General features: G+C 43.0%; 1 protein-coding gene across 2 annotated transcripts in view; it reads right to left on the bottom strand.

The window, feature by feature from the left end:
• The window catches only part of LOC146797512 (contactin-3-like), an 869316-nt gene that overhangs the window by 248665 nt on the left and 603244 nt on the right, over window positions 1–17407 (bottom strand). For both annotated transcript variants that reach the window (XM_085624528.1, XM_085624527.1), the window contains one exon: window positions 5044–5247. In XM_085624528.1, the coding sequence (XP_085480654.1) occupies window positions 5044–5247 (204 nt within the window). The remainder of the gene's footprint in view (window positions 1–5043; window positions 5248–17407) is intronic.

Genomic DNA, 17407 nt, shown 5'->3' with positions numbered 1-17407 from the left:
TATTATGCAGCATATGCTGTTAGCCAGGTGTGCCGGTACATGTAAGAGAGGTGGGGTGGTGTCCTGGTGGGGGGGGACGTCGACATACGACAGGATAGGGAAAGTAAATAAATAAAACCTCTTACCTTGCGCTCACAGCATCGCCGAGACACCGATGTGACGAGCGCAAAATAAGTGTTTTTTTTAATTAATTTGTTTATTTTCCCTATTCCGTCGTAAGTCGACTCCACCACCCCACTGCTCTTATCTGTACTGGTTGTGCCTGCTGTTAACCAACAACCTGCAGACATCCTGTAAAAATGTATTTTGGGTAGCATTTGTGAAGTTAGCTGTCTCAGGAGAGTTCTGCAGGGGGCGCTTATGTTTAGGTTTCGATTTGTAAACCTGTTAGATTTTTTTATGGGTTCTATAGTTCACCTTTGAATTAGCTTTGGCATCGCAGCTCAGATTTTTTAAAATTAATTAATAGTTTCCAGCACAAGGCAAAACCCAAATTAGATTCTAAGCTCCCAAACACAGAACTAAAAAAATCAATAACATGGCATTAAACAATAAATAGGCATGAAAACAATATAAGGAGTCAGGCAACATAAAATGACACCAGTGTCGGCCGCCATTAGCAAATGTCGAAGGTTGCATAATGAACAGAATCATTGATTCCTCCTTTTTCCCACCCAGGCCCCGTGACTGCATGCTGCAGGCCCCTCTACACTGGCGACAAGTATGGCCCATGCATGCACCATCACCTACACCCCGCTGCGAGCACACCACCACTGCGGTCATGACAATAGACCGCCGTGTACCAGCATCTCATGGACGGTACATCTGACCAGCCACCTTCTCAATAGCTCCCTGCTCCACCAGGCCATGAGTGAGCTCCACCCTACTATCACCAGCCTGTCTCCAAAAGGTGAGCTGCATGCTACGCTGCTGTTGACGCCCCAGCACGGAAATGCATCAGCTGACGGCTGCATGTACCCCGCCCTCACCACGCTCCCTCACACGCTCGCGAGGAGTGCTGCTTATTGGCCTTGAAGTCCCGAAGACTTGCTGTGAAGGCCACACCGCGCCCTCAGACACATACTACACTCATAGAGGTGCTTATTTCTATCCTCCATCGCTACGCTGTCTGATAACATATATCCCCGACAACATTGGGAAGGAATTGAGAGTGAAGCAAGACCATAAAGGTTTAACAATACCTCACAGCATTACTAAACAGCACAATCATGGCTGATGAAATCAATGCTGTTCCCCCCCATAAACAGCCACAGGATCCCCCCTGCCTCACAAAATACCCTTATTGGGGCATTACCACCATTGAGTGAACTTGCAGACCCCGTCACTGCCTCGTTGGAAAACGTGGGTTGTAAGGCTAGCAAACTACCCTTTGCCAACAAGGAAACTGATGGCACCATAAAAAGCTCCCTCTTACTCCATTATGCTGGCAAGGAAGTCTACAAACTGTTTTAGCACCTCCCAAACACAGGGGTAGCCACTGACTACAACACTGAAGTAAGCCCACTCAATGCATATTTTGATCCACAACTCAATCCTGAATTTCAATGCTTTAAGCTTCGCCAAGCCCAGCAAAGAGAAGGAGAGCCCGTGGATGCTTTTTTTCATGTGCCTGTGCACGCCATCCAGCATGTGAAAAGGAGATGACCAACCAAAAGAGAGAAGGGCACAGATCATTAAAAGTTGCAGAAATAAGACGGTTAGAGGACTCATATTAAGGCAACCTGAGATCAGCCTAGATGACACCCTCATCATGGGCATATTCCATGATCTATCGGCTGCCCACGGTGCCAAAATGGATGCAGTTATTACACAGCAGCCAGTCAAGAACCTCACAGTGAAAATGGAGCATGCAGACACAATTCATGTGAAAGGAAGGGTAAGCAAACCAGGAAATCAAGCCACTCTTCGACCAGATCAATGCTGCAAGTACTGTGCTGGAGATGAGTACCCTCTTAGTGACAGTCTCGCACAGGGCTGCACGTACTCAAACTGTGGTAAAATCAACCATTTTGCACCCTGTAGAGAAGAGGAGCCAGAGGAAGAAGGGCTAAGGGGAGGCGCGACTCCGAACAGAGCCATACGACCGCTGACACTAGATGATCACAAGCCACACAATGCCTCGAAGCTGCCACACAGCTACCAGCACCACCTAGAAGACTCCTCACAGGAGGAAGATGATGGGGAAGTCTTCCTCATCTCATTAACCAATGACCTGAAGCAACACCAGTGCCACATTGAACATCATGGGCATCAAATAATGCTGTAGCCTCCAACCAAGACCGCCCTTATCACCAACCAACACCAAGATATTCACCTACAGCAGCCAGTCTCTGCTACCGTTGAAAGGACCAATGCTGGTAGGGATGATGTCGGAAGACCAAGTAGTCACAACCACATTCCACATAGTCGACAGAGAAGCCAACACCATCATAGGGAGCCACACAGCCGAAGACCTGGGCCTAGTGTCCTTCATCCGGAACGTGACAGCTTACCAGCTCCGCAATCTCCTGGACTAATTTCCTGCACTCTTTAAGGGCCTAGGATGCCTAAAGCACCACCTATAAAACTCCACATAGACAAGTTCAACAAAACAGTTGCCCTTCGCCACTGGCATGTGACTTTTGCATCTTCGGCAACTGGTTTAGAAAAAGCTAGATAAACTGGAGAGCTAAGGGGTCATTGAGAGAGTATCCGTCATGGGTATCTCTGATAGTCATAGCAGAGAAACCAAAGCTGCCAGGGAAAATCTGCCTTTACATTGACATGCACCTCTTCAACAAAGCCATCAAGCGGGAGAGACACATAACACCCACAATGGATGGCGTCATGGGGAACCTCAACGGGTTACGATGATTTTCCAAACTGGATCTCAATGCAGGATATTATCAATTGTTCCGTTCTGAAGAAAGCAGATACGTCACTACGTTTTCAGAGCACCTTGGGCTGCGCAGGTACATGACATTACAATTTGGCATCTTGTCCATAGCCAAACTCTTCCAAGACGCCATCAGGGAGATGTTGTCTGGCCCCCAAGGAGTCAAGAATGTAAGTGATGACATCCTGATTTACTCCATGACCGTGAAATAGCACCTCAAATGCCTGCCTGCCACGCTGAATGGATGTGGGAGCACAGTGTAACCTAAGATAAGGAGAAATGCTCTTTCTTTCAAAACTCTATTGAGTTCTTCAACTATGCATTTAATCAGGATGGCGTACAGGTTGATACCCGAACATCTCAAGCTATACAACAAGCCCACACTCCAACAACAGTATCAGAAGTCCATAGCTGGCATGGCCATCTATTGTGGGAGATTCATTTCCAAAGTAGCCACCATAGCTGAGCTGCTGAGAGCCCTAACCAAAGCTGAAGTTCCCCTGGGGTCTAAAAGAAGATGCATTCCAGATAGTGAAGGTGGCCCTACTAAGCAAAGCTACCATGGCCTACCTTGACCCCGAGAAGCAGACCGAGCTACTGGTCGATGCCAGCCCAGTGGGCCTGGGAACTGTACTTAACCAAGATTTAGAACCTGAGAAGTGGGCCTGTTAGCTATCGGCAGCAAGACACTGACACCTACAGAAGCAAGATACTCCCAAATAGAGCAAGAAGTGCATGCCATCAAGTGGGCATGTAGGCGCTTCCATCTATACCGTGCGGAAGACCATTCGGGTAATCGCCGACCACCAACCGTTCATCGCTTTGTTTCGTAGAAATGCCCCACACTTTCTTCTCGGATTGAGCAGTGGGCCATCCAATTGCATCACTACCAAATGGAGGTCGTGTACCGACCGAGGTCCAAGCACCCAGCTGATTTCCTTTCTCACCATCCACTTCACCCCAGCGAGGAACCCTATGACAGCACAGTGGCCTCTGAGGAGCATATCAGCATGATATCTCAAAGCACCTGCCCAGAGTGGCCACAGCTGAAGACTCGGTCAGGAGATGCTAATGAATGACAAGGTCCAGCGAAGGACACCCTAATAAAATTCTGGAAAGTTCAAGACGAGCTAATTGCTACAACAGATGGCCTGGTTCTGAGAGAGCAGCACATGGTGATACCAAAAGAGCTACAATGCCAAACAACTGATCTAACCCATGGGGGACATCAAGGAACAGCCAAAATGAAGGTTCAGATTTAGGAAAAGGTCTGTTCTCAGAACTCGAAACAGCTATCAATAATGTAGCAATACAATGTCCCTCATGCCAGCTCACCAGTTCCCAAGAAGTGCCCGCAACCGTCCTGACCACAGAGCCATGCACCACACTCTGGACCAAATTGAGGCTTGACTTTGGAAGTTTCCCAGATAGAAGGTCAACTTCGTTATAATCGACGGTTGCTCAAAGTTTCCCTTTGTTGAGATAGTTGGATCAACTGCATTCACCTATGTAGCCCCTGCCTTAGAAAGGGACTTTGCACTGTTTGGTCTGCAAGAAGAACCAAAAACCAAACAACGGTTCACCATTCCAAGGAACTGACTTCAGAGATCTACTTGAAAACCTGGGAATACGCCACCGCTGCATCACGCCCAAATGGCCGTAAGTAAATGGGGAGGTAGAACGATTCATGCAAACACTGAACAAAACTCTAAGAATTGCTGTGGTAGAGGGGACCAACCCTGAGGTCAGTCTTGAAAGATTCTTGAGTACCGAGGAACGCCAAACAGTGTTCTCCTTGGTCTCTCATGTTCCATGCCCACTATTCTTGCCTCATACCATCCTTACACTATGTGAATTTACATTTGGAGGACTTTTATACCAAAGTATGGTAGTAACTTTACATCCGTATTTTGCAGATCATTTGTTGGGGCGAAGATCTCCCCGTGAAGATTTGCCATTGAGAACTTGGCTTCATTTTCTTAGCAAACAGACATTTTGCAAATGCCAAACTTTTACTTTATAGGCAATCCTGGATGCATCATCACCCTTCAAACAATATTTATGAACTTAACTACAATAATAGGCAATGAGGGTTCAATTTTAAGCATAACTTTCCAATGATCTTATAAATTAGGATTATGCCTTACCATCAGTGTGAAGAATTAAGGGTGTGGCAGAGCCAAGCACTCGGCTGCTGGTCACAGTGCTGGTCATAACACATGTATAATTGCCAACATCCGAAGGCTCTACCTTTGCTATGTACAAATGTCCTGTTTCCTGAGAAACAAATCTGCGCCGATCTTCTTGTACAAAGGATGGATACTCGTTAAAGATCCAGGCATACGAAAGCTCTAAAAGTAATGCCAATTGGGATAAAAAAGAACAAATTAGATTGAACAAAAACATCATTTGAAACTGCAATGAAATTATACTCATAAATGTAGTTTTTCACTGAGAATTTTTTTTATTTTTGGAAAAAATTTGTATATTGGACATAATACAAAGAAATATTAAAAAAGGACTAAATAGAGCATTTAAAAATGCCAACATGAATTTAATTGCTCTCCATAATGGTTTTAAACTCATATGGGCAAGTAATGTTCAAAATGCTCATTAATCCAATATAATTTAGTACAGCTTGCCATTTTTCTTTAGTATTTCTATACATTGAATTACAATGCGTTAGGAGACTAAAGCTCTGCATAAAAAAGGTTTGAGTGCATCACATGCAATGTAATGAGACCATCTTATAAATTCACTTGAAACTGCCAGTAATAGAAGCACAAAAATTGTAGACATGTTGGTATGTCATTTCTGTCACTCAGAGCTGAACTACAAAACTGTATGAAATTGTGCTTTACAACATTCTTGTCCAGTGATTTAATCTTAAAATATTACCAGGTAGATAATATCTAATTTTCAAAACTATAGTGTTAGAAACTGGGTTTCTGGTTGGCAAGGGGTCTGCACCCACTCCAAGCAGGAACCACAAGTCAGGGTGAGCTAGATTCACACTAAAAGATAACCTGTGCTCACCCTCCGGTAGCTTAGCACGGAGCAGGAAGCCTTTTCTAAAGAGGCAATGTGTAAAGTATTTGTGCAACACACACACACACAGAGTAAAACAATGAAAACACTCCAAACAGGTTTAGAAAAATAGACAATAATTGTACAAATAAATCAAGACCAAAATGACAAACATCCAGGGCCCGATTCACAGAACTAACTTAAGACAATATCCTAAACTTACTACCATTTTGGTATTCACAGAAGGCACTTACTCATTTTGGTATTCACAGAAGGCACTTACTCATTTCAGTATTCACAGAAGTTAGGAGTCCTAACTTTAGGACTCCTAAATGCCTTCTGTGAATACCGAAAGTCTTAAAGTTAGGATTTTTCTCAGTTTAGGAGTAGTAAAGTTAGGACTCCTAACTTTAGGACTCCTAAACTGAGAAAAATCCTAACTTTAAGACTTTCGGTATTCAAAGAAGGCATTTAGGAGTTATAAAGTTAGGAGTCCTAACTTTCCTACTCCTAAACTGAGAAAAATCCTAACTTTAAGACTTTCGGTATTCACAGAAGGCATTTAGGAGTCCTAAAGTTAAGACTCCTAACTTCTGTGAATACCGAAACGAGTAAGTGCCTTCTGTGAATACCAAAATGAGTAAGTGCCTTCTGTGAATACCAATATGGTAGTAAGTTTAGGATTTTGTCTTAAGTTAGTTCTGTGAATCGGGCCCCCAATAAATAGAAGTTGAGAAAGGATTTTTTAAAGAATAAAAAGAGTTCTGGCACCTAGAAGCAATAAGCACCAATAGGGCTTATCTGGTCATACTGGAGAGGGACAGAGTCAAGTGTTTAACCCGCACGCGATGATGCCTAGGCCGACTACAGGACCCATGCAGGGTCTGCTGAGCAAAGTACCTTAATCCTTGTCACAGCACGAGATGCGTTGATGATCCCTACTCAGTGGAGCAGTTGGCTGGATTTCTGTACACAACTGCAGTGATGCATCAGATCTGTTAAGTTAAGCGTCAGTTCCAAGTGCAGCGTCTCTGAATGCCAGGTGCAGGGTTAATCCACAATGGAGGGGTTATGTGACGATCTTCTCTACGTAGTGGCGGTGATGAGTTGGTTCCGAAGTGGTGGTTCAGGATACAATGTGGCGGATCCATGTGCAGCGGTTCCAAAGGCAATTGGCCAGGTTAATCCATGCTGGAGGGACAATGTGTTTATCTTCTCCACTCAGTCATGACAATGAGTTGGTTCCAAAGTGGTGGTTCCGGATGCGATGCATTGATTATCAAAGCAATGTCCTGATTCTAATTCCGCAATAGGGTTGATGCACCGGTTCTGCTACAAGCACACTGGAGATGATATATTTCTCTGGTACAAGTATCTAGGTTCACTTTAGGTAGACCAGGCACTGGAGCAGGGCTAGAGACTTTGATATCCCTGAGTCAACAGGCTTGTGGTTCACTCTGGATTCATGGCACAGACCAGCTCTCCCTGACTAGGGTCAAAGAGCAGCAGACAGCACAGCAGCATAGCAGAAAAACAGTTATTTTCAGAACAGCAGACCAGCAGAATGGCAGTCATTGTAGCAGTACAGCAGTTCTTCCATACAGGTCCAGAAGTGCCTGATTTGGTGGGGTCAAAGACATAGTACTCATATCCACTTGTACCTCTGAAGTGGGGGTGACTTCTAAGAAGAGTATTTGAAGTGTACAGAAGCTCTGTATTCCTAGCCATGTCTTCGCACTACCTGAGGGGTATCCAGTCCTTTGTGTGGGGAGAGGGACCTGCCTATTTTGGAGTGTCAGCCCCTCCCTCCGCTCCTGTCTAGGAAGAGCCATCAAAATTCAGATGAGTACTCAGACACAGTTAATCTTCCTGTGTTTGTGTCTGTCTAGTGGGAAAACACAAATTGTAGCTGTTGTTTACCCCAGATGAGTATTGGAGACAGGCTGCAGGCACATAGAGCTGTAGGAGCAGAGAAATGTTCACTTTCTGAAAATGGCATTTCTAAAATAATAATAGCAACTAGGATTTGTCATCACCATACCAAATATATAAAACATGAGACATTTACTCCTTTCTTATCAGGAATTACAGCTTAAAAGTGTTTTAAGGAATTACCAACGTTAACATATGAGAGGAGCAGGCTCCACAGTAGTGAAAAAATAATGTAGTGGTGTTTTACTACCAGGACATGTAAAACGTTAAAGTACATGTCCTACCTTTTACTTACACAGCACCCTGCCCTATTGCCTGCCTAGGGCCTACCTTAGGGGTGGCTTGGGTGTACAAAAAAGGGGAGTTTAAGGCTTGGCAAAGTGGTTTGAATGACAAGTTGAAGTGGCAGTAAAACTGCACAAACAGGCTCTGCAGTGGCAGGTCTAAGACATGTTTCAATCAGAGCTGCAGGCAAACTACTAGTGTCTAATTTACAGGCCCTGGGTATATGGTATACCACTTTACAAGGGACTTACAAGTAAATTAAATATGTCAATTGTGTATACACCAATGTTACCATGTTTAGGGAAAGTGCAAGCCCTTTAGCACTGGTTGGCACTGGTAAAGTGCTCAGAGTCCTAAATCCAACAATAATAAGGTCAGAAAAAGGTGAAGAGAATGGCAAAGGTTTGGGGTGACCCTTCAGAGAGGACCATTTTCCAAATTGAAGAAAGACATACTGAAAATAATTATGCTTGAATAGCTCAGATTGTGTCAAGCCACTAACAGAGAAATTTAAGTGGAGGCGGATTATACATTTTAAATTACATAACTATGCCCATATTCTAGAAGTATAGTACCCACAGTAGTACTGCAAACAACATATTTATTATGTGTAATCAATCATCTTGTTTATGTGTCAGTGATCAAAAAAGCTCAAATCCTTAGCCACATGATAAATTTCAAACCGCAGAAAACATATTAGTCAAGCAATTCAATGATATAGACATGAAACATAACAAATAATAACATTTTCCAAGATTATTTGTGTAGTTGTGTCTTGGATTAAGGTGCTAATTATAAAGATCAATGTAGGTATCTCCTATCACCAGGCAGGTTGTGGGACCTCTTTTAAGAAATTGGGTTATAGGTTGAGGGGGATGTAAACCTCGCTCAAGCATGATCTAGAACAAGAAAATGCCAACTTTATTAACATGGCATTTTCAGAATTGTGATTTAAAATACATCTTTACCATTAAATACGGTTTTAAATTACAATAAATTTGATATATCTCTATCTGCTTCCATTCCAAAGCTAGCACTTCTTAATGTAATAACATAACCAAGTGTTAATCAATTAGAGAGATGGCCCTTGGAGGAGAGAAAAAACACATTAGGTGTTTTTCACTACCAGGACATATAAAATGTAAGCAAATATGTTTTACTTTTTAAATACAATGCACCCTGATCTCGGAGCGTTAATGGCCTACCTTAGGGATGCCTTACATGTAATAAAACCATGGTTTAGGTCTGGTAATTGATTAATTTTGCCAGGGCGAATTGGTAGCTTAAAACTGTACTCCAGGGCTGAGATATTTTTTAAGGTGCTACTTTAGTGGGTGGCACAATGCGTGATGCTGGCCCACTGGTAGCATTTAGTTTACAGGCCCTACGTGCATTTAGTACCAAATAGACTTACAAGTAAATAAAATGTGGCAATGATGTATATGCAAATTTTATGTTTTAGGGTGAGAACATAAGCACTTTAGCAGCGTCCTAATGCTAACAAAAACATGTTCATTAAAATAGGAGGGGTAAAGACAAAAGCATCTGGAAGAGAGCATGCAGAGAGGACCAGTTCCAACACCCCTCCTGTCCTTTGCTGGCCTAACTACATTTTTTCAGTCATAATATAAATGCATTTTGTTAATATTGTCAACTAGATGTTTGCAATTCACTATCACACAACAGTACAAACCAACCAGAAGCAATACAGTGCCAGACAAATGGTTTATCACCCATGCCTACAGGTGTTAAATTATGACTACACCAGTGACCTGGTACCACACTCCTCAAATACTCATCTTCATGGGCCGTATAACTTTCAAACTATCAAACAATACTCACTTTACAAACATTAGACCTTTCATCTCAGCAGTATGCCCATGTATGTAGCTTTATTTAGAGTTTGGTGAGACTGGAGCCATGCCATTAATTGGTTGGGCAACAGCCACATGAAACTCACAGTTTGTATACCTTATTAAGAGGTGGGAAAAAGGCCAGGTTTGCAAAGGCAGAACCTCAGATGGCTCCACTATAACAGCCCTGTAAACAATGGTTCATCTTCCACAGGGCTTTTGATCAAAGAAGGTGTAGCAATCGCCTCCACCCATTTATTTCACCTGGAGTTTTTACTTTTTGACTGGATTTTTTACTTTTACATTGAGCAAGTCTTGCTAACTGATTCTCACTCGTTGTAAATTCTGTGGAAATCGAAAGAGAGTGCTAAGAACCATGGTCCTTCCTTTAAAATAAGCATCCAGCTGTGCAGGTAAGGTACGAGGCTCTGGGCTGGTTACACACAAAAACGAGAACACCCTCATTTGTGCACAAGTTTGGGCTGAGCATGTGAGTCTACTGTTTAGCGCAGCCTGGTATTTGAGCACAGGTAGGCAGTCGCTGAAGAAACCCGAAAGGGATTGGCCTTAACCTGGTGTGAACCCTTTTAAATTGCATTAGCACTTATAGCGTACTCAAAACTCTGTTCGCTTTATTGATTTAAACATTATAGACAACATCTGTGCCACAGCACAGTTTTGGTTTACTTAGGCCACTTAGAGGTACAGGTAATATATTTATTTTAGAGTAAACATACATCTCAAGCTCAGATCCAAAGTCACGTTTGTGAGGACTGCAGTACTTATGGCAGTTAAAGAATTGTCATATTTCTCTTGTTGAGCTCATAATCAGGTTCCAAACCAGAATGTGGCCTAACGGCTAGGTGTGGTTGACCTTGGAGCTGTGGAACTGGGTTTGAGTCTTGGCAGGGATGCTCAACATTATGTGATTATGGGCAAATCACTTAATCTCCCTGTGCCTAACAAAAAATGAATGTGTCCATTTGTAACGTAACTAGTGGTCGTGTAAAGTGCTCTGATACCTTCGGGTGTAGTTCACGCTATATAAAACTCTACAAAAAAATGAAATGATGGATGGAACACTAAAACTTTTCAGACACTCACCCGTAGTCACAGATCTGAGTTGAATCCATCATGGTTCTGTAGCTCACTTTGCCACCCCAGTTCAGACCCAGCCATATGCAAATCTGTCTTGACTCTGTGCCTCATGGGAATAGTCCAGCCTGAACTGCCAAGCCAGGGCTTCCCTGGACTGGAAACAAGCATCCTAGGACCGGTTTCAGGGTAACACCCCTGATCAGCCAGGCTAGCTTGAATCCAGTGGCAAAGTGAGCAAGGGACCCAAGTTTGGGCATACTTTGCCGACTTAGGGTGAAGAAAGGAAACACAAGGCGATGATAGACGGAGCGCTGAAACTTTTCAGACACCGACCTCAAGTCACAGATCTGGGTTGAATCCATCATCGTTCTTTAGCTCAGTTCACCACCCAAGTTCAGACCTAGCTATATGCAAATCAGTCTTGACCCTGTGCTTCATGGAAACACTCCAGCCTGAACTGCCAACCCAGGTCTTCCCTGGACTGGAACCAAGCATCCTGGGACTAGTTGTGGGTAACATGGAAAACAGCATTCTATTCACTTGCATTACACACTTGGGAGGATTATACACCTCACACCGTTGACTCACATCCTCCTCTTGGTTGTCTTTCTTGTTCACTATCAACCCCCTCACTCTATACTCATCACTGTTCTCATCATCATCTATATTGTGTGTTTGAACATCTTTAACCCAGTTCACCCTAAATTTGGCCTTATCAATGCTGTTTGATGTGCATACTGTGGATAAATTCCCTAGCCTTTTACAATTAAAGCATCTAGTTTGGGCTGAGGGCATGAACTTGACTAATGCCTAATACTTCCACACCTGTAACACTGTTGTTTTCTTATTGCCCCCTTGACATTCTGGTACTTTACGCATATATTGAGCTCTAGTACTATCTTTTCTCTACCAAGAGTCTTTTCTGTGCAGTGTACACATACTCTTTCCACTGTTCCCTTTGGTTTCCTCCTGTATCTGTTCATCTTTCAATTCCTTCACATAGTGGGACATATTTTCAGTCCGTTTTGCTATGCCAACGGTTTCTCAAGTGAGGGATCGTTTATACCCAACAACTTCTCTTGAATTTTCCAATTGCACGGCCTAGTAATCATCTAATATATTTTTATCTCCTCGTACAAATCTTTAAATTTGCAGGACACAGCTACTGTTCTTAAAGCAGATACATACCGTTTAATGGTCTCTCCCGGTGATTGAACACGCTAGAAAACGTATGCCTTTCACACCAGTGCTAAACATCTTCCCACAGTTTTCTTCCTACGCTTTTACAGCCCTGGTATGTTCATCTTCTGGACCATCATCAGCATCTGACCCATGCGCTTCCTCATCCTCATTGACTGATATAGGCAATGTTTTTAAGACCCTTCTGCCTTCTGTACCAAGATTATGGCATAGCATGGCCAGGTTCCCCTATGCGGCATACACAGCCCCTCCAATAGCTTCAAGATATGTATGAAAAGCCTCCCAACCAATCCTTCAATGCCAACAAAGGAGGTCCCTAGATATTGCAGACACATTGGAGGGGCAACTATGGTGTGTGTCGTCATTCTACCTTACTACCTTCAAATTAATAAAATAACTGTATAAATAATCACAAATGTCAATGTAGTTAGCACAACAGAACAACAAACTAACACAAAGAAGGTATTCACTGTTGTCCAGAAGCACACAGCACGGAAACCAACTGCATTGTCTCCAATTGCACCAACCTACCAGCTTTCACAGCCTAATTCAATCCTTTCTCAGCTCCCCTGTGAGACAAGGATTACTTCCTCATGGATACTGCAGCCACTATGTAAAACTTTAAACCAACTCACAGAAGAATACACCCAGTCCATCCTCGATCTCCATGTACAGTAAAGGTTGCTTCCTCACAGATGATGCAGCCAATGGAATTTCACAGATGCTGCAGCCAATAGGAAAGATACTTCCTCACGGATGCTGCAGGTAATAGGAATAGCACAGATGCTGCAGCTAATGGGATTGATTCCAACGCAACCGATCGGAGGATAGGCAACATTATTTCCCAACAGATTAGAAATAGCACAGATGCTGCAACCAATCGGAATCATTCCAATACTTGACCAATCCTGCCTCTTTCTCTCTTCCTCACAACACTCTTCCTCCTTTTGTGTGCTCCTGAAACAGAGCGACAAACTCTCTTGCATCAAACAAAAGCTCCTGTAACAGCGCGTGGATCTCAGGAATGCTGCTGGCCACACGCCGCGATCTGTCGCACGGTTGCTGGGCATTCAACAAATAAAGGATGATGCCACAAGGCACAGTCAACACTTTGGTAGCTGCACAGCAGACAGCTTGTTATGCGGTGGTGAAGTGCATGCGGAAGAACTCTTCAGCAGTCAGCTGCTAGTGGAACAGTACTGCACGTGGCTGTATCCTCAACGGCCATAGTCACAACTTTCATTGGTTAATATCCTTAAATTCACCCGCGTTGACCATACACCATGCACACAATCCACACAAGGTACGTAGAGCCAAGTGGACCTTTTCTTCCTTAGATAGAATCCAGCCCCTGTTCATACAATGACAGCTGCTCACATTAACAACCAGATGGGGTTACGACATAAACATCTTGTTTCTTTAGTGCTTCCATGCCTTTAAACATCCATCCCATGTTTGTCGCTAATTTTGGAGACACTCACAGGCAGGCTATTAGTATAGTGTGTTTATTAAAGAACAACTGTCATTCACGTCTATACACTGCAACCCCAGGCAGGACTCTTCCCTACATTCCAGAATCCTTCAACGTCGGTCCCCACCATAGAGATAGCTTACCAAGAATTTCACATGCTATAGTGTGCAATTACAACACTCAGCCTTCCTACTCCTTTATGCGTTTAGTCAGCCATGCACCGATAGAAGCTGTCCCCAGAGCTGGTTTTGAGTGACCAGAGAGAAGTTATTCATTCCCTGGCCACATCTTTAGGGTGGGCACAGGAGAAAATCATCTTTAGGTGAGAGGGGTACTTTGGAATTGTATGCAGAAGGGCACATAGAAACTTCTGCAAAGGTGGGTACGGTTACCCCTTGGAAGTTTTTCCCTATTAGTTAGGAAGGGGCCAAGAGTCACCCCACCCACAGGCTAGTGCCGGGTATTAATAAGGAACCCATGGGCACCCTCTTCAGATCATACTGGACCTGTGGAAGATAGAAGGACTGCACCTGCTGTTGAGTCCTGTGAGGAGACCAAAAAGGCTAGACCTGCTTCCACTTGTACCCAGGACAGAAAAACGGACTACTAGGGTCAGTTGGTTAACCACCTGTCAATCTACATGAACAGAACAAGCTGCAGTAAGCTCCCTTTTCCTTCTGGTGCCGACTTCTGGATCAAGTCATGAATTTTGAATTTCTTCCACTTGGAACTTTACCTCCAAAAGTCAACAGCTTCATGAGACCTCGTTCAATGGCTATCAGGCCTCATGGAGCTCTTCTCAGCCACAACCTGCTGCCTTGTCTCACTGAGGAGAAGATAACATGTCTGACTGTGACAAATCTGCTTTCTGTGTCCAACATGCTTCAACATGTTCGGATTTAAATAGCACCCAGGCCCTGGTCAAAGGCAACCAATGATCTTGGTTGCCACTTAACACTTTTTGGGGTTATTCATATTATTACCTCAAGCGTTCATATCTCCGATTCTCCTCAATGGATTTTTGTTGTTTTGGTGTAATTTTATGTTTAACAAATTATTTTTATGAATCAGAGTGGAATTTTTATTTTGTTGTATTTTTGACTTTTCTTTATTGTTTTTGTACTTCTAAAGGTTTTACAGATTTTCTAAATGTAAGCCTGTCTGCTCTGTCCTACAGCTGCTAGGGGTTGATCTCATGTTTAAATTACTGAAAACATTACTGAAACTAGCAAGAATATTGACATTATTACTTGGGTGGAATATTATTGCCCCAAATAGTAATCCACTTTCTCGCATGCTTGTTACAGAAAATTCCTAAAATTACACTTTGCGATATTGTCCACCATTTACTACTGCAAGCTGCTCCATTTGTGGCAAGAAAATACAAGAATTGTATTGGAATAGAAGACATGAGTATCTGTGAACTGCAAACATTTTGTTTTGTACCACCTTGCATCAAAGATTGATGCAAGGACACATTTCATGCTAAAATATAGCATAAAATCATGGATTTGCATTTCACATAATCCCTTATAATTTTTGTGGGGGGTAGATTTTCTATATCTGTCTTGCTTACCTTTTATACTACAATGTTGAAGTCATTTGGGGGCATATTATCAAGAAACAGCGTTAAAATTATCACCGCTTTAGCGGCAGAAAACTGCTTCTAAAGCGGCAATAATGGGCTTGATAATATGACCTTAAGAATTCCCATAGAAGCCCATATTCTGGTGTCAACATGGGCTTCTATTGGAATTCTCTGCGGCATATTATCAAGCCCATTATCTCCGCTTTAGCAGCAGTTTTCTGCCGCTAAAGCGCCGATAATTTTAACGCCGTGCTTGATAATATGACCCTCAGTTCTCAAACTCTGCTTGATGGGGCACAGCTCCACTTTTCTACATTGGAAATGCTCTTCGTTGAGTGTTGGCATGCTATACACGCTGCCCTTAACTCCACATCTCTATGCTCTAAGTGGCACAGACAACTCTCAAACAGTAACATTGTGCAGTCAAGCTTTTTTTCATAAACCTGACTGTACCGTGATCTGAAATGTTGTAGTCTGAACATGCTCTCATCTTTACTGCCTTCACATCCACATTTTGCACTCACCATTAGTACTTATTTGGTCTGCTTCCCTTGTGAAGCATTAGGACTATTTTCTGCAGTGCGACATATTTTAACCTCTTTACCTGGCTCTAGAGTTTCTCATCCATTGCTTATTGTTATCTTTGTGTCAGAGACATCAACACAGAATTCATTAACATAATAGAACCAAAGAAATGGTAGAGTACCCATATGGGACCAACTGCCCCACCTTAGTGAAGTGTAGAACCCCTTACAGGCAGAACCTAAATCAGAATATGGGAGACTGGTTCTGTCACTGTACATACTAACTTGTTTCAGTTAATTATTGAGGTCACCAAAGCAAGGTTTAGCTGCTCAGAAATCAACTATTAAAAAAATAAATGTTTGCAACACTCACCTTGGAGTCCTTTAGAATTAACTGGAACAAGTGCATATTTAAAGTCTCGTAACCAGTCTATCCTATTTAAATTACAGAGTATATTACTTTTAGTTAGAGGAGGATAATATTCAAGGCAGGTGGACATAGGCATTAGTTAAATTTATGGTTCCTTAAATTTAGTCATTCAGAGTAATAATATCTTGAATACTGATTTGACATATTTAACATTGAATGTAGTATCAACTAACAGTTCTCTAAGTGTCGTATGTATCCTTTCCAAACCAAGATGGCTTTCACATAGTGAGATTCACAATGCAAATGAGAAAACACGTGAACTAGATTGTGGTAGCTCATCCTTGAACTTTGACACATTAAGTTGCTTACCTATACCTGTTTTTGTCTGTTTGTGTCTGGCTCATTTTGAAGACTGAATTTTTCTACAATCACCTCTGGAAGATCCTCATCATGGGATCAGCTGAGTTTCTTCACTGAAAGTGCATTTATTTTGGGGTGTTGTCTTCTGTCTTTTTATGGCTTGGACTTTTCTTTAAAGAGGGTACGGTTTAATGACTAAGGACCCAATTATGATGGCGTATGGAAAAGCCCCCTGACCGCCATGGCATTGGGAAAAATTCCCCGCATGACACGCGGCATTTCTGTCGGTCAAATTACGATGCAATGTGAGCAAAATCACACCGCAGCAGACGGATGTCACAAAAGACCGTCCACCACAGTCGGAAAAGCTGCAAATCCGACCGCAGCGGATGGAGAAAGCTGTTCAACGGCTTGAAAAGGCCGCACCTGCCACAGCATGACCGCACAGCAAATGATGATGAGAATGCGGAGCTGGCGGACCAAGCCCTGCGTCCAACCACCACGCACGCACTTAGGCCAAATGAATAGCGGACGGAACCAACTTCACAACAATGCCCGAAGTGTACCTGTACTCCCTGCCGCACTCAATCACAACACACACGCCACAATGATACACCCCAACTTGCTGCTGATAAGGAAAGCCATGTGCAGTATGGAAGAGACATCTGGAGGTCATCACTCATGTGGACACACCCACATACCACAGTATAAAACCAACCCTTTCCTGGACCAGCATACTTTGCACACCACAAGCCAAAACAGAGAGACATGACACCATTGACTCCTACTGCACAACATCACAC

The sequence above is a fragment of the Triturus cristatus genome, chromosome 9, assembly GCF_964204655.1.
Source record: "Triturus cristatus chromosome 9, aTriCri1.1, whole genome shotgun sequence".
Lineage (NCBI taxonomy): Eukaryota > Metazoa > Chordata > Amphibia > Caudata > Salamandridae > Triturus > Triturus cristatus.
The sequence above is the reverse complement of the archived record's forward strand: the minus strand, read 5'-3'. Positions and strand labels throughout refer to the sequence as shown.